Source organism: Ruditapes philippinarum, unplaced genomic scaffold (genome assembly GCF_026571515.1).
Source record: "Ruditapes philippinarum isolate M1 unplaced genomic scaffold, ASM2657151v2 ctg2902_1_1_1_1, whole genome shotgun sequence".
Taxonomy (NCBI): Eukaryota; Metazoa; Mollusca; class Bivalvia; order Venerida; family Veneridae; genus Ruditapes; species Ruditapes philippinarum.
This window is the reverse complement of record NW_026862873.1, coordinates 63017-90559: the sequence shown is the minus strand read 5'-3', so window position 1 is coordinate 90559 and position 27543 is coordinate 63017. Positions and strand designations below refer to the sequence as shown.

At 33.0% G+C, this 27543-nt stretch overlaps 1 protein-coding gene across 1 annotated transcript in view; it reads left to right on the top strand.

Moving 5' to 3' along the window:
• LOC132720451 (uncharacterized) overlaps positions 1-27543 on the top strand; it is a 45226-nt gene that overhangs the window by 412 nt on the left and 17271 nt on the right. Inside the window, exon 2 of the mRNA XM_060704597.1 lies at positions 9666-10465. Within this exon, the coding sequence (XP_060560580.1) occupies positions 9893-10465 (573 nt within the window). The 5' untranslated portion in view covers positions 9666-9892. The remainder of the gene's footprint in view (positions 1-9665; positions 10466-27543) is intronic.

The following is a 27543-nucleotide window of genomic DNA, read 5'->3' as shown; positions in this document are numbered from 1 at the left end:
TATAATTTGGTGATATATCTATGCATTATGAAACATATTACCTTTACTGTAATGAATTTTATTAACATTCTACACTAAGAATATACTTTTTGCTAAGTAAGCAAGAGTGTAGGTGTAAAGATGACTTAAGCGATGTGCACGTTCTTAATGACATGTATGAAATAATTCGTGATCCACCCCTGATTCAGGTGGAAATGTTGTCAGTTATTTCTGAAGAGAAATCTATACTGACAACACTGGTTTTGTTAAATTCCCACCGCTACATTATACCTGTAATTGAAATACTGTTGAAAGCAGTGTTAAACCAAATAATAAGAAATATAAGAAGATAAAACATAAAATGCATTTTACATTATTTTAATAGGCTCTATAGCACTGCATTATGTGCAAAAAAACGAGCTTCTCCAACAACCACATGCCCATAGGCTGATGATCCTATATGCAGTTCTTCAATACTAGGCAATCTGTATTTAATATGCAAAATTCTCCGCTTATAAACATACAATATATATCAATAAAACAGATATTTCGCCTCAAGTGCGTCTTCAGATCGCCGGAAACAGCGATGCAGTAGTAAACGCGGTTTAAAATAAACAAGAATATATATAATTACATTGTATATGAAATGCGTGAGAAATTTAAACCAGAGAATAAGAACGTGATCTGAGTCTCACGCATAGTGGAGGCATATTATTCACTGGTATTTAGCTGCGAGAGAAAATAGAATGATTGGCTATTAACAAAATTCGCGTGCACTTCACTTGCTAAAAAATTTTTCGTATACTGACTAAGCGTTATGAGGTTTTAAAGCAGCATGCCTTCAGATTCATGCTTATTTTCATATTTGTTTTGGAAGTTAACTATTGTGATACAGAAAGTAATTTTAGCATTGTAGCCGGCATTTACAATCCACATAAATTACTAAAAATAGGTCAAAATATGCATATATAGCCGTGCGTTAGTCACGCAGTAGAATTATAGCGACAACTACTGCAAACCGGTCATTTATCATATTGAACATGTAAAATATAACTTTAATCTTAAATCTTTTTAATTTTCTTAAAATCTTTTTTTATTTTAGTTGTATTAATGGCACTTCTGGTGGTATGCTGCTTAAATGTTTATCTCAACCAAGATTTTTTTGCAGTAATTCGTATTTTTTGTTTATAAATTGGCTCTGTAATAACATTAGCGAGAAAAACGTTTTTCAATAGCCCCAAAACTAAGTCTATCCATGCGTATTTTATATCGCTAAATGACCACAGCGTCAGGGAGTATTTTGTCACTTCGATATAGTTGAAATGAATCATTATTGATTTAATATCTAATTGATATACATGAGAAAAAACATTATCTATAAAATATTTTTTTGAAATCCATAATAATAAAGCATTCCGTGCGCATGCAGTTCAGGACCCACTAAGATATTCATAAATTAAGGTAGCGTCCGGAAGGTTTTATTTTAATCTAAATAAAAAAAGTATGGAATAAAGTTTTATAATTGTTTGTGTAAGTAACATAAGCAAGGAAAACCGTTTTTCATCAACAAAATATTAATTTACAGTACCAAAACTGATATTATACCGTGTGCATAGACCTTTGTTCATAGTAACGAACGTTGCATTTCGCGCATGCGCATTCTGTGTAGGACAAAAACGCAATAACGACGACGATTTCAAGTTATGCACACGGAAAACAGTAAGTTCGGGATGACTTAAAGCAGTAAGTACTTTAAACGTGTATTTATACGAAACTGCGAGGGACTAATAATTCAATGAAAAAAGCACATGTACAAAAGTGATCTTTTTAAGATATCATTAGACGATCTTTCCATCAGAAATTTAAAGTGAAACAGCAGACTTTAGATTTAATTTTATTCCCCCTGTATTACATAATATTACATAATCTGCATTTTACACTTCTATCGACAATGCGATGAGTGTCAAACAGATTGACACATGACCGGTTGTTTATTTCTGGTTTACAAGGACGTTTAAGTACCATAACACAGTTTATCATATAAAATTATAAATATCGTAATTTAAGTGTAGCTTTAACATACACCAATTTCATCCATGGTTATATTGTAAAGTGACAAATAGTGTGACGTGCATTTACATGTATTACAAGAAACCGGATGATAAAAAGTGTCTTATTTCACCAGCCATCTTAATTGTTCATTTTTTTTTTGAAAAATTATGTTAATATATTTATGTGAATTAAATTCTCTGTTTGCCATCAATCAGATAAAGATAGAATCAGGTAAACTAAAAACTTAATATTCATTATCACGTGTTCTGACTTTTTTCAGAATGATAAATTAATTAACCTCGATTTCATATATTATTAAAATTTCTTTAGTTTCTTTAAAAACTTTTTCAACAACAGTTAATTTGAACTCTTTATTTGCTTATAGATATATTTCAACATTTTCTTAACAGCAATGTCAATGTCAGGTCCGTGATTGGGAATTTCTAAACAATTGTCTTTTCCATGCATTTTCATGGCAAACATGGCAACAAAGCTATAAAGGCATTTTTTATGTTTTTGTTAAAAGCTATTTCATATAATTTTATACTTTTTACCTTAAACGAACTCGGAATTGTCTATGAACTTATACTATATTTCTATGTAGTGTGATGCTTTTTTTGCCCTACGCAGATTGTGCATGCGCGAAAAAATACTACATTTGATCGACTTTTCATAGCAATAACACCATAGCATTCTATGCGCAGTTCACGTCGCTCTACGGATTCTTATTTTGAGGAAGCGTACGGAAGTTTTTATTCTAATTTAAACAACGCTAATAATTTATTACATGCTTTTCTGTGATTTATAAAAATATAAAATTATCAGTGAAATATAAAACTTATATTTCACCGTTTGAACAAGTGAAATTATCAATTTGATAGTTTCACTGTTTTGAATATACATTTTGGTGCTCACTCGGTGAAATATCTTACACTGAACTAAACAAATATCCTTTATATACTTAAATGTTTTTCAGTTTATAAACTGATTTATTTAATTAACATAAATAATAAAAAATGATTTTCATCCATACAATATGACTTTCAAGTCCAGAAATATCGTCTAGGCGAGCGTCAGGAACTAGTACTTATAAATTCAATAATAATAAGACTTAAATTCGTTGTCAGTGATATGAAAGTAGTTTTAACATAGATAATAGGGAAGAATATAGTTTATAGTGTTTTGTGTTAGTAATGCAAATAGGAAAACTGTTTTTAATCGATATGTATATATATATATATATACAGTCACATTCCTCCATTTACGGGGCATCGGTCTATTTGAGACCATACTTGTGGGGTTTATATTTAATGTGGGGCATACATAAGGCCTCGCAACTCTGGCATGTATAAAACGATGTATGGGGGCGTAGGCTACCCTTCTAACATAGTGCCCGTAGGCCGGTTTTAGTAGTAAATGATATATGTCCCACAAATGTATATATCTTTAACATGTTTAATGGGGTTTTATGTTATTGGTCAATATGTTTTCACCTATGGTAAATTAAATATATAGTTGATATATATAACTTAGTACCCTTAGTTCTGTTGTTTGGAAATGTCATTATATGCCTACATAGTATATATATATATATATATATATATATATATAATATATATATATATATATATATATATATATATATATATATATATATATATATATATATATATATATACACTTTTCAAACAGATAATAGGCATTCACATAACAATATATATATTGTTTGATATAACAAAATTTGTGAAATATATTTCAGTCAGTTAGTATCTCTGACAGTAAACTTTTTGCCTACTACAAGTTTTATACAAGAAAAGCATTGATGCAAAGAATCAAAGGGCGTCCAAGCAAGAAATGCAGCAGGTGAAGATAAACTAGTAGGCATATGATGACAAAATATTCTTATAATCTTTTGAATGGTTAATTGGTTTTTACCAGAATTGTATATCACTTATGAATGAACGGACGAAAGACATTGTTCATTATGAACTTTGATTGGCATGCTAGAGATTAGAATATTATTTGTTATTTCTTTATGATCGTGATTATTAATAGCAACGGATATACATGTATACAATCATTTATAATCCATATGTGTAACGCATGATCAACACCACACTTGTGTAATTGTCCCTTATTATGTTATCACTATTAGCGAAGAACCCCTCTTAATTTAAGGTATCTGTTCACACTTGGTAAAAATATGACACTGGTAATATTACCATGTTGATCATGTTGAGCATAATTGTTTATTATACAATAATTGTAATATCTATTTTAATAAAAAAATGCAGATTTTATGAAAATTGTTTTCTTTTCTTTTTTGTGCTTTATGTGCTATTTTAATACTGAATTTTTACGTTTACTACTCTTTTTTATTAAAAATGTAAAAGAAATTTTAAGAATTCAATTGTCATATTGACCGACGATAATAAGTCAAAACTTAACTGGAAAAAGTCAGTAAATTATGGTTAATCTTTCAATATATAATATTGTTTATTCTTAAACCATGTACATGCACATTTGTATTTTTCTTTATCATTTTTTAATTATCAATCAATTGAATAATTCATAAAATCTAATTTGTAACTTTGAATAATTCATCGGCATCTTTACTAAACACGAATAACAAATTAAATAAAATGTTTCAAAGTTGATAGTGTCATATTATTACCATAAAAATGTACCTTTTTCTCAATTATTGTACATATTTATTGTTCTTATAGATAAAATTAAACATGCTATTATTGTTGTTGTTGTTTTTTTTCGAATTGTATGTTTATGTATAATAATAATCAATAAGTTTGAGAGTTGATCTGTGTTTATCAATTATTGTAACCAAACTAAGTGACAAACATTCATTTTGTAAAAAAAAGCTTATTTATCTGTAAAATATTTGTTCTGTTCTGTAACGATATCAAACATCTACTCCGAAACCGGGGGAGACCGGACAATAAACGTGTGATACTATTCGCCGGTCACTAGTAAATCCCGGTCAAAATAGACCGGGAGAGACCGGGAATTACCAATAGGAGTACATCCCTCTATAAATAGATTTTCGAAATGTTTAGGTCGTCAACTCATCATTCTATATTCATGTATAACTATAACATACCATAATAACCCACTGTATATTACAAAGTGATAAATAAAAAACCCCGAAGAGCGCTATTTATTGACGGAAAAGGTTATTTCATTTGAAAATGTTTGCATTGCGAAATTCTCCAGTTCGCTATTCATTGTACATATCGCGACATTTCATTTTTAATTAATAATCAAGCACCCTCATACCGATCGGAATGATCGGCTTTTATTATGACCGACTAAAAGGCTCGAGAAGTTGCTGTCGCCCTTTCACAAAATCTGATTTCATTCCATAAAGGGCACCGCGCTTCGGCGCGGACGCCAATCAGCAAACGACTGGAAAAAAGGAGTTATACTCGTTTGGGTTTATTACGCATGTGTTTAAGAGAAGAGATCCAATCATAACGTCAAGTTTTACGGGATTTGAAAGACTATGTATTTCACGTGAATTTTTAACAGACCAAAAAACTTAATTTTTCGACTGTGATTGAATATCTTTTCGATTAAAAACAGTTTTCCTATTTGCATTACTAACATATATATACCCTTATTGTATATATATATACAGTTTTCAAACAGATAATAGGCATTCCAATGAGAACTAATTGTGCACCGAAGATAACTGATTTATTTCTATACAGCTATGAGAGGATTTTATGTTAAGTCTTTCCCATACTTCGCATCAGGAAATTATACATGCATTTAATAACACTACCCGTTACCTAGATGATATCATCCTTATTTCGATCAAATGGTTACTTAAAGATATCCGATGAACTTAAATTGAATAAGACTAACTCATCAGGCATTATTACATCTTTTTTAGATTTAAACATTTCTATCATTAAAATACATGTACTATAGTAACTAAAATCTTTGATAAAAGAGATGATTTTGATTTTAATATTGTTAACTGTCCACATTTGAATGTGGATGTATCTCATGCTACATCATATGGGGTATATGTTTCTCAATTAATTAAATTTGCTAGGACGTACAGTCGTTTTGAGGATTTTAATGAACGCATTTTATTTATTACTGAAACAGGGCTATTGCTATCATTAATTGCGTAATCATTTTACTAAGTTTTACCATCGAAATTCAGATTTAGCTTTAAAATTTAATTGCAATTTAAAAACTCTTTTACGACCAGGTATGAGCAAGACTGATTTTTATGGAGATGTGGTTTATAATAAACTTCTATAGACTATGGGTCATAGTAATTTTTCTGATGTCTTCTCTAAAATCATCAAACAATTTAAAAAAAGAGGTTGTGACTAAATTATATTAAGGCATACCATATGCTTGGTTTTTATCCCATTTACAGCTGGACGCTACGCTTTCCTCTTTTGATTACATATAAGATTCTATGATGGACAATTCTTTGGGCCTGAATTGTCTTAATGTTCGTCCTCTGTCTTGCCTCGTCGGCCCTTGTAGGTGATTTTCTTGTTGTTATGCCTTTTGTACACGATCATTTAAGTGTTTTATTTATTTCTTCTAATATAATCTAGACCATTGTTAGAATTTCACTTGGCGGGGATTAATTTTATTTACACTGTCGTGTCAAATAGGAACATATTTGGGTTAAGAATGAGGTTTGGCGCGCCTTAAACCGGTTTAAACTCCCCAGAGGTGTAACTACCACTGACCGTTCCAAGCGGTACCACTCTGTGTACCTTCACGTGTTTCACATAGCCCTTATAGCCCTTGTCCCTTTAATTCCAATATGGGCCAATTTTAGTTTTTATTGTTTCACATATAACGTGTCCTTTTCCTCCTTTCGCCGCCCTTGTATCTACTCCCGGTTTTGGTTTGGTGCCTTCTGGGTGCCCTGCTGTGGTAACTTGGGTGTGTCGGGGCTGCGTCCTGTGAACGTTGCTTTTGCCTTGTTGATCTTAATTCTCGTATGTTTCATATACAGGACCTGATCATTAAAAAAACAAAAACACGTTAGTTTCTGTGCTTTAGATTAATAATTTTACGGATAAAAGTATTTTTTCTTGCTGGTGTTACTTACAAAATCAATTAATAAATTTAATTTACGAATTATTTCAAAATATTCTTGGTTAAGATAAACATTTAACCTTCCAAACGCTTAGTCGGTTTACGATGGTTCTTAAGCAAGTAAACTGCACTCGAACGTAGGTTAGTTATATAAATATAAATAGAAAAATATGTCAATTAATATATTATTTTTATCATAAATACCTTAATACATACTCATTTACAATAAATATAACCCATTTGATTGTTTACATATTGTTTTAAATTACCTTAGAGGACCTCTACGAACTTTTTTAGAACAATGTTCGTGGGATCGTTCATGGCCCACACCCCAGTGTCACCTATTTTCAAATACACCAATGATTTGTTTAACTTTTAAAGCAACCTTTGTTTTGATGGAGAAAATATAGCAGAGTTAATTTAAAGAAATGAAAACTGAATGTAAACAACAATAACTGAGAATGTAACATAGCTTTACGTTCTGTTTTCAAAATTTCCATTTGAAATTTCAGTTTTCTCATTTAGTTTGGTAATGTAACTTGTTTTATTGCAGATACAGAACTTTTTTGTGCAAAGGGAAAATATGGCTCCACTTTGGTGGAAAGTATTGCAATTTTTAGCAAGGGGAATCAGTCTATTGTCTGGGGTGCAGTCAGTATAGGGCTATAAACTATGCACACAAAAATTACTATAGGGTTATAAATGTATTCTGGAAAACCTAATTTGATTATATTTTCTGAAACTGTATAGTCTTCAAGGTTTGCATGTACTATGATTACACTTAAGTTTGTGATATTATAAATTCAACTTGATGAATAATTGTGACCTAACCACCTACCTCTGCATTGAAAAATATGACATAATTATGACCTTTTCTTGCAATGGATTTCAGATGACTGATCAAGGACCATCATTGTTCTGTTGTTCATTTTTGTGTCGCCTTGAAAAAGGCGACATATAGGGTTTACTGTTGTCGGCGTCGTTGTCTGCGTCCCCTTAAGCTTGTCCGGAACACAAGTCAGTTATTATAAGTCGGATTGACTTCAAACTTGGTATGCATGCTTCTTATAATGACCCGAAATGCAGTGTACAAGAACCGGAACCCTGCACGTTTTAATTTTTGAGTTATTGCCCTTTGTTAATTTTCATACCTTCTCCTAATGTATAAAAGCTATGGACTTGAAACTTCATAGGATGATAGATCTCATTAAGAAAAAGTGCAGTGCACAAGAATCGATACTCTGCATCTCTTTTTTTTGAGTTATTGTCCTTTGTTTATTTTCATACTTTATTTTTGTCAAGGCCATTTCTCCTAGAGTATAAAAGCTATGGACATGATAGACCTCATTAAGAAAAAGTGCAATGCACAAAAACCATTACTCTTCATTTCTTATTTTTTGAGTTATTGCTCTTTGTTAATTTTCACACTTTATTTTTGTCCTGGCTATTTCTCCTAAAGTATAAAAGCTATGGAAATTAAACTTAATAGGATGACAGATCTCATTAAGAAAAAGTGCAGTGCACAAGAACCGATACTCTTCATTTCTTATTTTTTGGGTTATTGCCCTTTGTTAATTTTCATACTTCATTTTTGTCCAGGCCATATCTCCTAGAGTATAAAAGCTCTTGACATGAAACGTCATAGGATGACAGATCTCATTAAGAAGAAGTGCAGTGCACAAGAACCGGTACTCTGCATTTCTTATTTTTTTGAGTTATTGCTCTTTGTTAATTTTCATACTTTATTTTTGTCCTGGCTATTTCTCCTAAAGTATAAAAGCTATGGAAATGAAACTTAATAGGATGACAGATTTCATTAAGAAAAAGTGCAGTGCACAAGAACCGGTACTCTGCATTTCTTATTTTTTGGGTAATTGCCCTTTGTTAATTTTCATACTTCATTTTTGTCCAGGCCATATCTCCTAGAGTATAAAAGCTCTTGACATGAAACGTCATAGGATGACAGATTTCATTAAGAAGAAGTGCAGTGCACAAGAACCGGTACTCTGCATTTCTTATTTTTTGAGTTATTGCTCTTTGTTAATTTTCATACTTTATTTTTGTCCTGGCTATTTCTCCTAAAGTATAAAAGCTATAGAAATGAAATGAATAGGATGACAGATCTCATTAAGAAAAAGTGCAGTGCACAAGAACCGGTACTCGGCACTTCTTATTTCTGAGTTATTAGTACCCTATATTTATTTTCATACTTTATTTTTGTCCAGGCCATTTCTCATAAATTATAAAAGGTATGGACTTAAAACTTCATAGGATGATAGATCTTATTGATAAGAAGTGCAGTGCAAAGAAACTGCTGCTCTGCACTTCTTATGTTTTGAGTTAATGTCCTTTGTAAATTTTCATATTTCATTTTTGTCCTGGCCATTTCTCCTAACAAGGCGACAGATCCGACTCGCGGAGTTCTAGTTTTAGTAAAAGGTTTCTACAAATGGTATTACATGGACATTTTCTTGTTTGTGAATGTTGACTTCAGAATATTGTTTCTTAAATCATGTAGAAATATCACTCATTTCTAATTTTAGGTTACTAGGTTCGAACACAAGAAGAAAACTACAAATCATTATGTTGATGTATGACTGGAAATGTGGGTATCATATCATATATATCTAACACTAAGGAGAGGATTTTCAGCGTCTTTATGCATAAGGCTGTCCTTCAGTTATAATTAGTAAAAGAATCATATTAACATTATCATTATACAATTTGTGATATGGATTAGATTCACTGGGGAATTAAACAATTCATAAGCATGGCTTCAGTGTCCTTGTCAAAAAAACTGTCTAACTTGAGATATAATAACTGGGTAAAGGCTAGTTTAGCAGTCTTGATTACAAAAGAAGGTATCGAACCTTTTGTTGAAGAGGAAATTGAACAGTTCCAGCAGAAATGTTTAACAGATATATGTAACAATCAGGGTCTTCCATCTGGAACAATTTGTACAAGTTGTTGCACGGAAAATGTAGTCAAGTGTCCTACAAACAAAATTTGTAACGTTATGCACAGAAAATGCAGATATCATAAAGATTCTGCAACTACTTTTCTTCTTGCTGGTTGTCCGAACAAGATCTGTCATAATTTCAAAACTGAAATTCAGAAGGCCCATAGATACAATGGCCCATCCTACAAAAACACTGATGCTACTCAGTGGTGCAGTAATTCCTGGGAGGTCGCTAAGTGTTTTATGCCTCCAGATGGTTATAAAGATGCTGTATCTGCACCAGAAACAGATTTTAATGGAGTCAACAGTGTCATAATAAACTGCAGATGTTTTCAGACAAAAGTTACAGAAGATCTTAGTAAGAATGGAAACATTTTTGACAAGGTAAAGCAAAATTTATTTTATGTGTTTTCTTTCTTGTTTTGTCATTGAAATCACTTTGCACCAAGTGATAAGTCACCTATTATGTGATTTGATGAAGAATCGGCTGGTTGACATTTTTCCATAAATTGACATCGATTGCCAGGGTTAGATTATTGGAATTTGCAAAAATGGTCATAACTTTGGAAGCAATAGACAGACCCGATTCATATATGAACAACATAATCTTGTTGAATATTTCAAGTATGACCTTGACACATAAAATGAGCTAGACGATCAAACTCGTGTTATGGAATTTTGCTTAAATTGCTATTGTTCTGTTTTACATGGACAAATTGAATTCATACTTGGACAAAATAACACTTCTGACACAACATGCTTAATATTTAGATTATGACTATTATCTTAAAATATGACCGTTATGTGTCATAGTCAAAATCTAGAGATCAATCAAATAAAATCACTGATGTAATTATGTAGATTTGCAGAACAAGAGACGGCGGAATTTTAACTGCTAAATTGTTCATGTCCTGCAAAAGGAGTGACCTCTTCCTTTATGATATCATTTTTGGTTTTTCATAAAAATAATGCTTCTGATATGTAACATAATCATTGTGGTTCAGTGTGAGGGTGGTTTGCCAATAAAACAATAAAGAACGTCTGCATGATTTCAAAGGAATATCTATGTTTTCCCTAAAAATCGATTTTCACGTAGAATTAATATAGACTAATTAGTTTAAAACTTTTGACTATTTCAAAATTGTCATTCAGTAGTACTTCAAGTACTTTTGATTTAGCTAAGGCTGTTCAAAGAAGCCTTCTTTCACAGGCACAGGTCCACTTGGGGTGTGGCTTCAGAAGAAGGGATTATTTCTATCAAATTAGGGACAGAAAGATTAAAATATTAGCAAAAACTGGCTTAAGAAAAACGTTGATCACTACATCCTTATTTGTTTAAGCCTGGACCCTTGCTGACCCTCCTATCTCTGCTTTAATATGAAACATTCATTTATCATATTAATCTAAAATGATACGTTTCTTATTTGAAACGAAATAAATTATTGGATGAAAATTTTGGATTAATAAAACAAATTATGATATCAAATATATCGAAATGAAGATCAAATTTAGGATTGAAAAAAAATTAAATGTGCACATCTTGTATAAAAGTAATTATAAATATTTTGTCCGTGCCATAAAAAAGGCAAGAGGCATATAAAGTGTTACATCTCATACTTGTTCCTCCGTGTGTGAATTCGAATACCTTTTCAGACCCATAAATCTGTCATGTATCAAAGGATCTTCAAACATTTGGTGTTTTGTTTGTTTTGGCACAAATATTAAGCATGCCAAAAAGGTATGTCAAGTTCGGATATGTGTCACATTGGGTCAAAAATTGGTAACACAGTCCAACTATGGAAAAAAACCTTGTTGACACTCTAGGGGCTACAGTTTTAAGTTCGAATATTGGTATTCTTGGGTCAAAAACTAGCACTCACAGATCAAATGAAAACTTTAAAAAAAGATCATTATTTTCTGCCCAAATAGTAGTATCTTTCAAATACACCGATAACACTTTCCCCAACTAGCAGACGACAGGCTATTCTTATCAGTAGGTTTTCGAGTAAAGTTATTTCCTAATTCGCTTTCGCTCAAACGGAAATAAATCATTTATCCCTTATTCTACAGAAACTAAGAAAATATAACACAAACACATATGTAGAATCAGTCATTCACATTGCATTTATTCTATTTAACATTTTATATTTAAACATCAATATAATATATCGAAACATAACACATAATCGTATCCAGTACATACATTACCATAATAATGAATCTGAAAATTCTCAAAATATGAAATTCTGAAACAAATAGATCTTATAAATTAATTAATTAATTAATTCAAATTGATAAGAGAAAAAACCCCAAATAATAAGAAAAACTGTGCAATTAAATTGTCAATCTAACTAACCTAAAAATGTTTCTTATAGAACTGAAATGAATATGAACTTGTAAACGTGATTGACTATGCAATGCAATGTGAAGACCTCGAATGATAAACTTTAATGAACCGCTAGCTTATATATCAACACAGCACGTAAATTTCGTGCAAATAACAACGTGTAGAAACAAGGATAAATACATACATTTATTTCCTAATTCGCTTTCGCTCAAACGGAAATAAATCATTTATCCCTTATTCTACATAAACTAAGAAAATATAACACAAACACATATGTAGAATCAGTCATTCACATTGCATTTATGATCGAATTAACAAAGAACGGGCAAATGGGGCAAAAAATAACAATAAAAACTAATATAACTCAAACAATTGAAAAACGAAATTACAATCCTAAACATTCACTAACTAAAAGTCGTTTATCAATGTCATCCTTAACATAAGAGTCCTTAGCCTTTTCACTTTACGTTTGAATAACCTATCTGACACTCCAGCATTGGCAGCAGCTGAAGCGCCACCTGATCTCAGACTATGCAATCCACATTTTGATTTGTCCAAACCGATATGCTCAAACATATCTAAAATAAGTTCACGAGCTCTAGTGTAAGACAATGGAGAAGTACTTCTTAATTTATAACAATTAGAACTCTTGAAAAAAGTAACAGAACGAAATATAAAATCATTTGAGTTTTCATCAATGTTTGCCATAGTTAAATAACGCAATAACATGTTAACAGGACATGTTACAATTCCAGTCTTTGCTATTAAACACCAACTTCCATCTCGATAAATCTCTGTTTTACTGTGATCAATAAACAATGCAATATGATCAGTCTTAAAAAGAAAATCAGAACGCTTAATATTTATCAGTTCAGAAAATCTTAGAAAACCAGCGTAAGCTAAAAGACACATTGTTATATTTCTTAGATTAAATAAATTTACATCAGTATTACCAAAAACATTAACCAACTTAAAAAGTATTTCCGGAGTAACAGGTTCTTTCCTAGGAACACGATGTCCCAGAATTCTATGAGCAGCCTCCCTGACTGATTTCACTAAAAAGGATGAACACGGATTATTTAAATTTCCTGCTAAATCATTAGCCCATTTCATACCATAAAATGCTTCATCCACAGTAGATGGAGAATTACAACTTTGTATTAAAGACACTAAATATAAAGAAAAATCCACATTATTGGCAGGGAAAACGACCAAACCATGCTGTCTGGCCCATTTACTCAAACTGTTGTAGGATCTCTGGTATTTTTTACTCGTATTACAGGCTTTTGATGAAAGAGCGACTTCCGGAAGTGAAGCAGCAAGGGAGGATAACTCTGGATCACCGTACACTTTATTACTCAATCGGTTCATTATTAAATCTGAAAAATGTATAATAAATTCAATCGTTAAAAAACTGATCAAATAAGAATTAAGTAAGAAAAGCATAAAAACATAAAACATTAACAGGCCTGCCAGACCACTTATTTACAAAATATCTTTAAATTTTTGCCTGGGGCAAATTACCCTAAATTAATCACATTAGATACGTCTAAAACGTTCTACTAAAACATAAAATACAAATCGTGTCAAAAGGCTACAATAACTCATTTGTCCTGGCCAAGTGGCCCTGGACTATACATATCTTATAAGAACAAGTCAAGTGACCCTTGACTGAATGAAAATTTACACACGCTAGCCCTGGCCAAGTGGCCCTGGACTCTAAATACATGCATCTTAAATAAAAACAATGCCATGGTCCAGTGACCTTTGACTAAATGGAACATTTTTCGTACACTAGCCCTGGCCAAGTGGCCCTGGACTAAACATATCTTTAAGAAGAAAACAATGCAAACTAACGTACACAAGTCCTGGCCAAGTGGCCCTGGACTTAAATTAAAATCTATGTGCAAATACAAAATGACAACTAAAACACAAGACCTAGACAAAAAGGCCCTCATAAATCACTTCCGGAAAATTAACAAAAGCATGGAATGAAAGAAACTTCAACAACATTCATAAATGTCAAACTTGAATATCAGACATTTAAAATACAAATAATTTAGCAACAATCTAATCTCACGGCTAAAACCTTGCTTGTGAACTTTTTTGAACCAAAGATTGTATTTTTGTTTTTATATTGAATAAAAATATCTTGACCAGCTTTAAATTCGAGCACTTCTAAAATCATAGATTGCTTAATACTAGTATTGCCGAAAAGTAACGGCCAAAAGGCTGCAGAGGGCCAATTCGGAACTATCAAAGTTCCAACAGCCCCGCAAGAAACCAGGTAATTTATAACTTTCGGTACCAAATTTACCGGCGGAACTAACCAATTATTTTCTTCAGCCCAAGATACTGAAAAGGCATCAACATTTTCAGTTCCTGGTACCCAAAACTTAGAATTAAATCTAGGAGATCTTTATTATAATGATTAGCAAACCGGTCAACTGTATGGGACCCACAGACTATCTAAAAATTAAAAAGTCCTCGGAAGCTCCCCAATCATCCCAATCAAAAACTTTACTGATTGCGTCGGCAACAGAATTTTCTTTCCTAGGAACCCACTGCAAACAAAGGGAGATGTTACCTTCAAGGCATAATTTGAAAATTCCCAACGCAATAGCATGTAATTTAGGTTTCATACTACCACTATCAATTATAACGACACAATTTTGATTGTCCGTGCACCAACGAACACAGTGACCTTTCAAACGGCTGAAAAAAGATCGTACGGCAAAATTGATAGCAGTTAATTCCCGCCAAGTAGAACTTTCAGACTTTTCGGATTCCGACCAATTTATATGACAGATTTCTTCGGGGAAACCTTTAATTATAGCCCCGGCGGCATAAGAGCTAGCATCCGAAAAAAATAGTTATTGTGTGAGACAAGTTACTAAATACTGGCCGTACTGGATTATAACCTAAATTTCTCATCCAAAATTTAAATTCATATAAACATCCGCTATCATGACTTAAATTTAAGTTCGAATCCCAACTTTGTCTAGCTTCTATAGCCATTTGTAAATTTTTAGTCATGAGTTTAAATACATTACCTAAAACCGGAATCATCGACACAATTTTCCCAGTTACACGTGCGATTTCCCTAGCGGTCAGTGACGTCAAATGTGATAAACAATAGGAAATAGCTTATCTCGTGCTATTCAGTCTTCTTTCAGAAATACCTAAAGAATTATCGGATAAATTCCAAACTAAACCAAGCCATTCCAATGTTTGAACAGGGATAAAAATTGATTTTTCTAAATTCAAAATAAAACCTGCTTGTAAAATAACAGATTTAACAAAATGAGCATCCTGAAGAATTGACTCAAACTTTTTATTAACCCCCCATCCATCATCTAGAAAAAGCACTAAACGAACTCCTTTTTCCCTGACGTATTTAACTACAGCTCTTAAACATTTCGAAAAAACGAATAGAGCAGAAGTAAGACCAAACGGCAATACAGTAAAAACAAAATACTTTTTCTTGCCTTTAATATTCCAAGAAAATCCCAGAAAACTTTGATGTAAAGGTGAAATATCTATATGATGATAAGCGGATTTTATGTCAAATTTAAACATATAACCATCTTTAAAAAGCATTTAAAAAGCTACTTTCCAGTCTTCAAACTTAAAATGTTCCTTCCAAATAAACTTATTTAAATGACTTAGATCAAGAATCAGCCTTTTCTTGCCAGTGCTATTTATAACAACAGAAAGGGATTAACAACATAGGGTTTAAAAGGTACTTCTAAAATGCATCCCGCATTAAGCAAATCTAAAACAGCATCCGTTACAAAATCGGAATTTGAAATAGCAGATTTGTTATTACGTAAAACGTAACTCAAAGGTGTTTCTAAAAATGAATCTTATACCCAAATTCTATAATATCAAGAACAAAATCATGGGCCTTTAAAGTATTCTTCCAAAATTGTACATTTTTACAAAGCCTGCTTTGACGGAAGGCTGAGCAATTACATTATCGGACATGTTTGATAATCTGTATTCAAAAAACTTGCTATGAAAAAGTAAAGTTTTACAATCAGCATGTGCAAAAATCAGTGAAAAAAATACTCATCATTTATCTTCTGTTGACTCCCTGCCTTGATGCTTGACGACTTGAGAGGGAAAGTCTCCACCTTTTTGCCATGAGAGTCCGCTGAATCCACGTGTAGTAGGGTTTGTACTTGGGGCCTGCATTTTGCTTGTGCAATCTGGTCGGGTGTGTCCAATCCCGCCGCATGCGAAACATTGGATGAAGGAAGAATTTCGCCGAAACTGACGAAAAGAACTTGGTGTAGTCGAATTACCCGGAAGTACTGCTGAACCGAGTTGACTGCCCATACAAGAAGAAACAAGACCAGAAGTGAACGAAGGGCTCGAGTTAGGCTTTTTGGTCGGGCGTGGTTTCTTCTTCTCAAGAGCCCGTTTTTCCGCTCGACGGACCTTCTTGTCATCCTCGCTATCGCTGGCAAGTTCGTCTGATAAATACTCGTTCACTGTATCCCAACCAGCGGGTGACTTGTCGGCAATTTTTATGACCTTGTTGCGCCGACTCAGTTTTTTACGAATATCACAGAGGCTGTCCAAAACAGACTGACGCCTTTCACCTTTCTTGAGCAAGTCTGAAGTTAATTCTAAATCTTGAATCAAGTCAGAATTGAATGTATGTTGACGCTGATTCCCTTTATACTTGAACGTGTATGAACTGCAATCTCCTCGAAAACGTTTAAAAGTTTCGATTGAAGAAGTATGCACTTCGTCTCTTAAATCTCTCTTTAACGAATTAAATTGCTGGTCAAAGTAATTTCTCATCAAATTAAAAGACTGTGAAACAACATCGTCTCTAGAATTATCCGAATTATCTCTGCAAATATAATCACGTGGTCGCTCGTCTTGCAGTTCTTCGTTATCAGCCATTGATATCAAACTTGTAAACGTGATTGACTATGGAATGCAATGTGAAGACCTCGAATGATTAACTTTAGCGAACCGCTAGCTTATATATCAACACAGCACGTAAATTTCGTGCAAATAACAACGTGTAGGAACAAGGATAAATACATATAACCGGTTGCATATCTCGCTATATAAATCGTATGTAAAATGGGCTGACATATTGTAGGTTTAACAGTTAATTTAAATACTTTGGTGTCAAAAGATATGTAAAATTATGTATAGGATATCGACCGAGTACGAGGTCTTTCTGTTTAGGAAAGACCTGGTCACGAATTTCATGTGACACCGAGAGCGCGTAGCGCTCGAGGTGTTTCATGAAATTCGTGACCAGGTCTATCCTAAACAGAAAGATCGATGTACGAGGCCGATATCCAACTTACACACCGTCAAACTATTGGCTTGAGAAATGGCTGATCCAAAAAATTTGATGTAATGCACAAAGATTATTTGTTAACACCGCGCATAAACAGGTTAGCTTTTATCAACGTTCTGCTTAATTATAGTATATAGTTTTCATTTAACTTTGGATTTCCCTTTAAAATAATAATCGAAAGGCTAAATGTGCAATTTGTCAAAAATAAAGCGAATGGATCTGTAATTGAAGGTATGTAAAAGAATGCATAATTATGTTGATAGTATTTCGTATCAAACATTTCAAATTTGCCCCCACCCCCACCCCCGGACAGTTGCCCTCTCGGAAGTTTGCCCCATTTTTTTTTTGCTGTGGCGACTTTTAACTTGTCATAAGTCATTTCGTGTATAAATTTTATGTATATTATTTCATTTATTTATGGATGCTATTTTGTGTGTACAAATTTGCGCCTTAGTTTTTGTTTATTAAAGCAGAATGGAATCTCGACAATTGGCGATGAATTTTTGTAACAACCAATTTAACAGTTAAATATTTTAACATTTTAAAAACAGAAGAAAGGGGGTTGGGGCAAATGTTCGCCCCTTACAAAGATATGACGGGGCAAATGTCCCTTACTGCAAAAAGGGGGCAAACTTCCGAGACGCAACTGTCTGAGGGGCAAATGTCCGGATACCCAGCATACCACGAAAAACTTACATATGTACATTGAATATTGTTGTACATTATCCGAAATAGTATTTTATATAGCAGATATTATAAAGTGTTCTAGAATAAAATATGACGTTTATCATATAAATTTTTATGCTAAATCAATTTAAACTTTATAAACATTTCTTATTTAGTTTTTTTAATAATATCCTAATAATACATTTCTATCGTTTCTATCGATATTTGAAATACTAATGGGAGGTGTTCCCATTGTAGACCAATCCACTTTAATTACTTGTATATGCATGTCACTATAAGCAAGTTTTGGATTATATCTTTAACGTTGTTGTGAAGCATTCTTTGGAACTAAGCCCTAGATTCGAAGGTTTTCAGGGGAAATCAGTTTTGATTTTTCACCGATTGAATAGAAAGACAGGATGAAGCACTCAAAGAGAGAGGGGGAGATTAACGGAGATTTAACAATCCGATTTATCCCGCGGGTGGGAATGTTACCAGGGACTTTTAACGCTATTAACTGTGGGTAGCTGCAGTTTCGTAGGCAAAGCGTCTATCAAATGCACGTTATTTTAATCAAACGGACATATTTTTGTTATATTTTTCGATATGAATGTTTGGTACAATTTGTATATACATGTACTATGAATTTTCTAGAACGTTTAAGATGTTATGGATTAGGTGATTTAAAAGCGTAGATAGTATGCTGTGATAACTGTTATAGTTTCATAGAAATTAACGTGAAGCGTCCATATTTGTTATATTCTGAACATAATGACAGAAGAACCGCTTAGATTACTTTAACTTTGAAAAAACAATGACGCGATTTAATAAATGTGAAATGCGTCCTAACTTTGAAATGCTATCAATTTATGTTATTCTTTGATTTAATATAGGAATGTTGGAGTACTTGCATTCAAGAAACACCATCTTGTTTAAAAAATGTATCCAGATTTTGTAAGATAGGAATATAATTAAGACAATCATATACATTGATTTTCATTTTTAGCTCACCTGTCACAAAGTGACAGGGTGAGCTTTTGTGATCGCTTTTCGTCCGGCGTCCGTCCGTCGTCCGTCCGTCCGTCCGTCGTCCGTCCGTAAACTTTTACTTTAAATGACATCTCCTCATAAACCACTAAGCCAATTTCATCCAAACTTCACAGGAATGTTCCTTTGGTGGTCACCTTTAAAAATTGTTCAAACAATTTAATTCCATGCAGAACTCTGGTTGCCATGGCAACCAAAAGAAAAAACTTAAAATATCTTCTTTAAAAAAACCCAAAGAGCTAGAGCTTAGATATTTGGCATGAAACATATTCTAGTGAGTGTCTACCAAGTTTGTTCAAATAAAAGCCCTGGGGTCAAAATTGGCCCCGCCCCAGGGGGTCATTGATTTTCCCTATATGCATATAGTAAAAACTTAAAAAATCTTCTTTTAAAGAACCCATAGAGCTAGAGCTAAAATATTTAGCATGAAACATCTTCTAATGGGTGTCTACCAAGTTTGTTCAAATAAAAGCCCTGGGGTCAAAATTGGCCCCGCCCCAGGGGATCATTGATTTTCCCTATATGCATATAGTAAAAACTTAAAAAATCTTCTTTTAAAGATTCCCATAGAGCTAGAGCTAAGATATTTAGCATGAAACATCTTCTAATGGGTGTCTACCAAGCTTGTTCAAATAAAAGCCCTGGGGTCAAAAATTGGCCCCGCCCCAGGGGGTCATTGATTTTCCCTATATTGCATATAGTAAAAACTTAAAAAAAATCTTCTTTTACAGAACCCAAATAGCTAGAGCTAAATATTTAGCATGAAACATGTTCTAAATGGGTGTACTACAAAGTTTGTTCAAATAAAAGCCCTGGGGTCAAAATTGGCCCGCCCCGGGGGTCATTGATTTTCCTTATATGTGTATAGCAAAAACTTAAAAAATCTTCTTTGAAAAAACCCATATAGCTAGAGTTTAGATATTAAGCATGAAACATCTTCTAGTGAGTGTCTACCAAGTTTGTTCAAATAAAAGCCCTGGGGTCAAAATTGGCCCCCCCCAGGGGGTCATTGATTTTCCCTATATGCATATAGTAAAAACTTAAAAAATCTTTTTTTAAAGAACCCAAAGAGCTAGAGCTAAGATATTTAGCATGAAACATGTTCTAATGGGTGTCTACAAAGTTTGTTCAAATAAAAGCCCTGGGGTCAAAATTGGCCCCGCCCTGGGGGTCATTGATTTTTCTTATATGTATGGCAAAAACTTAAAAAATCTTCTTTGAAAAAACCCAAATAGCTAGAGTTTAGATATTAAGCATGAAACATCTTCTAGTAAGTGTCGACAAAGTTTGTTCAAATAAAAGCCCTGGGGTTAAAACTGGCCCCGCCCCAGAGGTGTCATTGTTTTTAACTATATGTGTATAGTAAAAACTTAAAAAACTTCTTTTAAAAAACCCAATGAGCTAGAGGTTAGATTTTAAGCAGGAAACATCTTTTTGTTTGTGTCTACCAAGTTTGACCAAATAAAAGCCCTTGGGTTTAAATTGGCCCTGCCAAAGTGGGGGGCGGAGGTCATTGTTTTTCATTATATGTGTGTAGTAAAAACTTAACATCATGAAACATCTTCTAATGGGTGTCTTCCAAGTTTGCTCAAATAAAAGCCCTGGGGTTTAAACTGGCCCCGCTCCGGGGGCCTATATACAGGTGAGCGACCTCAGGGCCATTATGGCCCTCTTGTTTAATTTTTGATTGTATTTCATGTTTTCTTTGTCTGCGCATAGGCAGGTCTATTTTTTCACGTGTTTTTCATGACTGGGTCTGTCTGACTAGAACAGACCTGTGCACGTGCAAGAGATAGACCTCCTAACGGACTTTCTTTTGTTTAAACAGGTCTACCCGAAAAATATAGACCTGTCACAAACAATAGAGGAGGTGTGTAAATTCTGTGACAAAGCTAAGATCCCAAGCTTTCCATTGATGTAATAATTTTTAAAGTCGGACATTTAATCACAACAAACTAGCGGTTAAAAAATGGCTTAATTTGTATTGTTTTAGCGTAGGAGATACCAATTTTACTCGAAGATAAGGGAAACAACTCGTATTATTTCACTCGATATACCTCGGTTATTTACGTAGTTCATATGAAAAGTGTTTATTGGTGTATTGGTCAGAAAAAAAATGAATGTTGATTTCTAGCTTAATTTTGAATATGAGTAATCTAGGGTAAAACACTTGGCAACAGAGCCCAATTGTAAAAAAAAAAACTTTTTGACACTATCTAATTGACGTGTAATATTTTAAGCCCATATATCCTTAAATTTTGTCATTAAAGTTGATTGATTAAATTCTATGTCAAGTTCGAAAAATTATATGGAACATCTGGGGCCAAAAAATAAGTTTCACAGACCATATTTGGCAAAAACGTTGTTTAAAGTTACACTTTTTAAGGTGCAGTTATGAACGTTTTGACATCAGATTTTGATATTTTATCTCCTTGTATTTATTAAGTGCCGTTATTTGAAAGATATCAGGGCTCTCTTGTTTTTGAAGTTATGTTCAGACAGTACAGACAACTAACATTAAGGCCTTGTGAATATTAAAAAGCTGTTGTCATTAACAACAATATGAGCCGTGACATGACATTTCCAATATAGTGGTCAAATGACGTAATCGTTTCAATTATATGACGAGCGCTTTTACCAATCAGAACTGTGCAGTTTTTAAACAGTGCGCACATCAGTAGTATGTAAGCAAAAGAAAAATCAGTTCGTTGCACTAAAATAACAAAATTGTTCACCATCATGATGACGGTTTTCGGCAGTTTAAAGATATGGGTAGTAACTCGTTTTTACAGCGTAAAGATTAACTACATCCTGCGCTTATAAACTTGTTGTGGTTACCTTGAACCTCTAACAAAACACTCGCTGAAGCGTATCATAAGTACCAAGAAAGAAACGATTTTAAGGAAAATATGAGTTGACAACTCTAATTTTATTTATTTATACGTTGTCCTAGGCTTGCAACAGAAACACTTTAAGGGCTTATCTTCTTACAATAATTTAACAATTATAATATGTTTTCTTTTGATAGTTGTTTCCATTGTCAAGATGTTTTCAAATTTTATTTTCAGTGTCAAGATGTTTTCTATATATATCTCTTTATTGCAAAATATGGTAGCTGATATGTATATAAATTAGAATAAACACTTTAATGTTAATAGAAAAAGGAAGATATCGCATCACATGGATATCATTGGTTTTTTTTATTACGGACACTCCAAACAAGTGTTTATAATTGAGAGGCAAGTGCGTACGACGCTTAAGTTGTTGAAATCCTATCCAGCTTTGTATAAAATTAAGGAGAACACAAAGTTTCCTTGAAATAACATAATTTAATAATTATAATGTAAGACGCATGCCTCAAGATCCATACTTATTTTCATAACAATTAGGAGAATGTATTTTAAAGTAAAATATTGTATAGTGTACAAAAGAAGTAATTTACACTTTGCATACAGTCCACGTAAATTACCAAACAAATGCCAAATAGACAAATTAGCCCCTACTGCATCACTCACGCACTAGACATATGGTGCTATTTTATTTTGTCGATATTTTGCGTTGTTATTCTAAATGTACTCTGTCAAGTCGTTGTAATAATTTATGCTAATAAGTGAAAGACTGGGGTTTTATTTCATGAGATAAAACCCATATCAATCTGAGTATATCACTCATGGCGTTGTGTTCACGTATTATTTTATCATTCCGTAAATGTCCAATGTATTGTGTATCTTGTTCTTTAAAGCATATTCCTTGATTCCAAAAAAAAATAAATAGTTGCGCTAAAATAATAAATAAATCGCTGCTATGATACCTCTAGGCTGTAACTTCTTTTATTTTGCATAGTAGAACATGTAGCCATTGAACGTTTGACGTCATGTTCTTTACGTGGGCCTGTTTCCCATGCCTTAATACAAATATTTTCATGCTAAAAACTTGCTGTTGTTAATGTTTTTACATGAATATGCTATACATGTTTATGATCACACAACGACGTCATAAAACATAATTATGTTAGTGTGTTTTTGTGCACATTCATTTCTTGTATATGTAATGTAAGCTTGGCGATTTTCCGCCATATTTTCGCGCGGCTTCATTTACATCCACGCGCTTTATATGCCTTAATGCGTTAACCTATAGTGCATCGGCGTGAATGAAAAGCTGTCACATAATCCGAATATTCTGTTATAAGTATGATGCATTGTGCGTTTCCAGACAAGAGGTTATAATTCTTAGTGCGAAACAAACAACGAACGAACGTTCAATCTATCGAACATAAATAAATAAATAAAATTTGTAGATGCTGAATTTGCAAATAATTAAATACTATACAGGTATGCTATATCTATAACTTCATTAGTAGAAAATTATCTATACCAATTGTTATAATACCGGTGTAAAATCTAACATGGTTCACATGTGAAATTGTCCTTAAAATGCAAGTCGATTCTTATGTATCACTATAAGTCTAGACTGAAATGATATAAATCAAAATGTAAAATCTAAAATATTCAAGGTAATATATAATGAAAACAAGACTGTTCAAACTGGAAAACATTCTTTAACAATAATTAGAAAATATAACCTTGAATCTTATCATATCAACAGTTCAGAGGTCAATAGTTTGATACACGTTTTACAGATTTCCTACTTTTCTTTATTCTGTATCTACGCCTACAGTATGAAATGAACTAAATGAGATAAACGTACATATAAATCTTTTTTCGTCAAAATATAATATAATTAATTCGGTATATCATCAATCAACGTTGTCAGGATTTAGCACAACAGACCAGGTGTTGTACCTGAGGAAAACTCCCGATGGTGACGAAATATCGTTGACAATCTTACATAAACCGCGGATACTGCGTGAGCTAACGAAGAAAAGCCAAATATACTACCTCCACTTGGCGTATTATTTGAAAAAGACAGATCTATTTGTCCGACCGTGCAACAAGTCGTTACGCGAACTTTAAAAGTTTGTGTAATAAAGTCATTATAAAAATGTAAGCTACATTGTCAATAAATTCAATGTTAAATTGTGTATGCGTTTTACGTAATAAGATATATTTATACATGTAGTAGTATATGTCAAGCAATACGATGATTCAGTTTAATCCGTGTGACGTGGCATTTTTCAATGACTAACGCCAAATAAAACGACGTCGCCTATAATGTTCAATAACGTTATAAACAAAGGATACTGAACTATAATCTGTCCCATTAAAAATGGAAATGAACCTTTGCCTGGTATGAATTAAAAAAAGACGTTCAAGCTGGATCTATAAGATGTAACAGTTTAGTTGTAATGCATGATGGAAAACTTTAAAAAAATGAATAATAAGCAACAAGAACATCGAGTCACATGGATAGATCTAGAAATTGCACTTACTTGTAAGCTGAATAGAATCTCTGTGAATTTCGAAATAGATCTTTATAAATGTCACGACAAATTCGCATTCTGAAGATTCCTTCATTGCCAGTTTCTATCCAGTTCCGTAGATCCCATTTTCTTACTTTAGAACTCCGGAATGGCATGACTCCTACACCTATGATGATCCAGATTTTTTTGTAAACTGTTAGTTCATCTTATTATTAAAACATTGTTCCATTTGTGAAGCTATCTGGGTTAGCAAATAAAATATGTAAATGAAACACATCATAATTCAGTATTTTCCAAATCCATAATTCAATTTCTTTTCAACATCAGAATGTTTATAACTCTTGAAAATAGATTTCTGACAAAAAACATTATTATGTCAACAACAATTTACGAAATATGTGACGTAACAAATGTATGGATGATTCCAGTTGCGGCATTGACAGAGGGCGGTAAGACATATACATCATACAGATAATTTAAGCGCTGCGATAAATTTGTCTTGATGGCATTTAAAATATTTTTTGTATACCAAGATTTTGCAGTAACTGTTGAAATTACAGCCTCAATTCATATATTAACAATAAAAGTTTTGATAACATTTAAATAATTTAAACACACAAGTTTAATAACATGAGTCTATGACGGTAAATACTTCTTCCATTAATTCACATATAAACTTCGTTTTGATTTTATGTTAAATATTTCTCAGAAATGATTTCCCTACATATTATCTCGTTATTCAAGACTTCTGTAAATCCTACTCTTTTAGCTACAAAATATATCACATGCGGTATTTCTTTTTCTCCCGGGACTCGATCTCCCCTTTATATTAACATAGTATGTAACACTTTGAGTCTACAAAAAAATTTATTTACCCTTATTGAACGCTCTAATTCAAACTTATTCTTAATCATATCAAATCACTGCCTGTATTTCTTGACATTTTGTTAAATTTTGAGACGGAAAATTAAATCTGTATTAACGAGCTTAAAGTGAATTGGCCTACGTTAGTATGCTCAAGCTAGAAAGCATGATTATATTCTTATAATTTACATTTTTCCTCGCACGCGAGTCTGTGTAATGAGCTCGTTAAAGTAGACACTGTGCAAACAAAAACTGAACATATAGTGAATCAGTTTCCCTTTCTATATATCACCCTGGATGAACAAGTTTTGTCACGTGACCACAAATGCAAACGCCGATTTAACATTTCAGCAATTACGGACCCGATTTCAGGTAATTATTTGAAGATATCTTTTTTTCTACTGCATCCACAAAATTATGACCTAGACCGTAGGACCCGGCGTTAATTGAGCTTTTATTTTATGTATGTAGTAATTGCGAGACTTAGGTGTTCTTTTAGAACACCTCGACACAAATTTTCTTTTTGCAAGGCAAACGCCGATAGGTTTTACCTTTTCTTATCTTTTTTGTTCACTGGAAACCCATGTAGAGGGAAAATAATAGAAGATATGTCTTTTTTCAAGTAATTTTCGTACCTAACTAATTTATAATTTCATTGGCAAGGTTATATTCGATATAAACCCATGTTTTCCACTTAATGTCGATTTTGCAAACGCCGTTTGATCATGTAAAATGTGCAAACGTCGGTTGGTCATTTGAAATATATGCAAACGCCCCTTGATGTCTTTTTTGAACGCTGAACTGTATCTGTCTCATTTCCAGAGTTCCTCATCATATGAAACAATTTCATTGCAAACTGATTCTAATAACTCCATTCTGGACACGACGCCTATTGTTTCCAGATTTATTGAATCTATCGGTAGCTCAACCGTTATGTCTTCTATTGGTTACAAATCTGTTACAACAACCAGATCTCAGATATGTCATCCAAATCCAGGTGTTATGAAACTGACTGCATGGTTGCTATCGACAGACAGTTTAGAGAAAAAGGTTTTTTCAAAACTTCTTACAGCCAGCTTGAGAACTGTTACTCAGAAAGAATACTCCAGTAAATTAAGACAATTTATGATATGGTGTCGTCAAAAGAATATTGATTCCTTCACAGCATCCTTAAATACTTGTGCTGAGTTTTTATCAGATCTGTACAATAAAGGTTTACAGTAGGTTACCGCTCTAGTTTTACCTCCAGTAGATAACACTCCTATTAGTCAACATCCGTGTGTTATCAGATTATTAAATGTATTCAATTTGAGAACTCCTGTAACAAAGTTGTTGCCTGAATGGGATTTGCCTAAAGTTCTTAGTGCGCTACAAACATATTTCCTTTTGAACCTTTGAGAAAAACATCAATTTAATTTTTAACATATAAAGTTGTTTTTCTTACAGCTATCACGACATTCAGGAGAGCCAGCTACCTTCAAGTGTTAACATTAGGAGGAGCTATTTCTGTGAAGACAGATGGGGAAACTTTTATCAGACAAGGTTTGGCTAAACAGGATAGACCTGATCATTCATCAGCAAAAATTTGTGTACCAGCTTTTTAGACCATCCAAGAAGAGCACTTGCTATCTATCTTAAAAGAACTGAATCCTTCGGACGTAAAGACGAAACAAGTTTATTTCTGACAATAAATGTACCTCATTCTAAAGCTTCTTCACAAACTTTGGCTTCATATACAGTATTCTTAAAGCTATTCAAGAGGCTTATGCAGATAAACATAAAAGTAAAACAGCACATTCTACAAGAGCTTTAGGTCCCAATTCTCAACG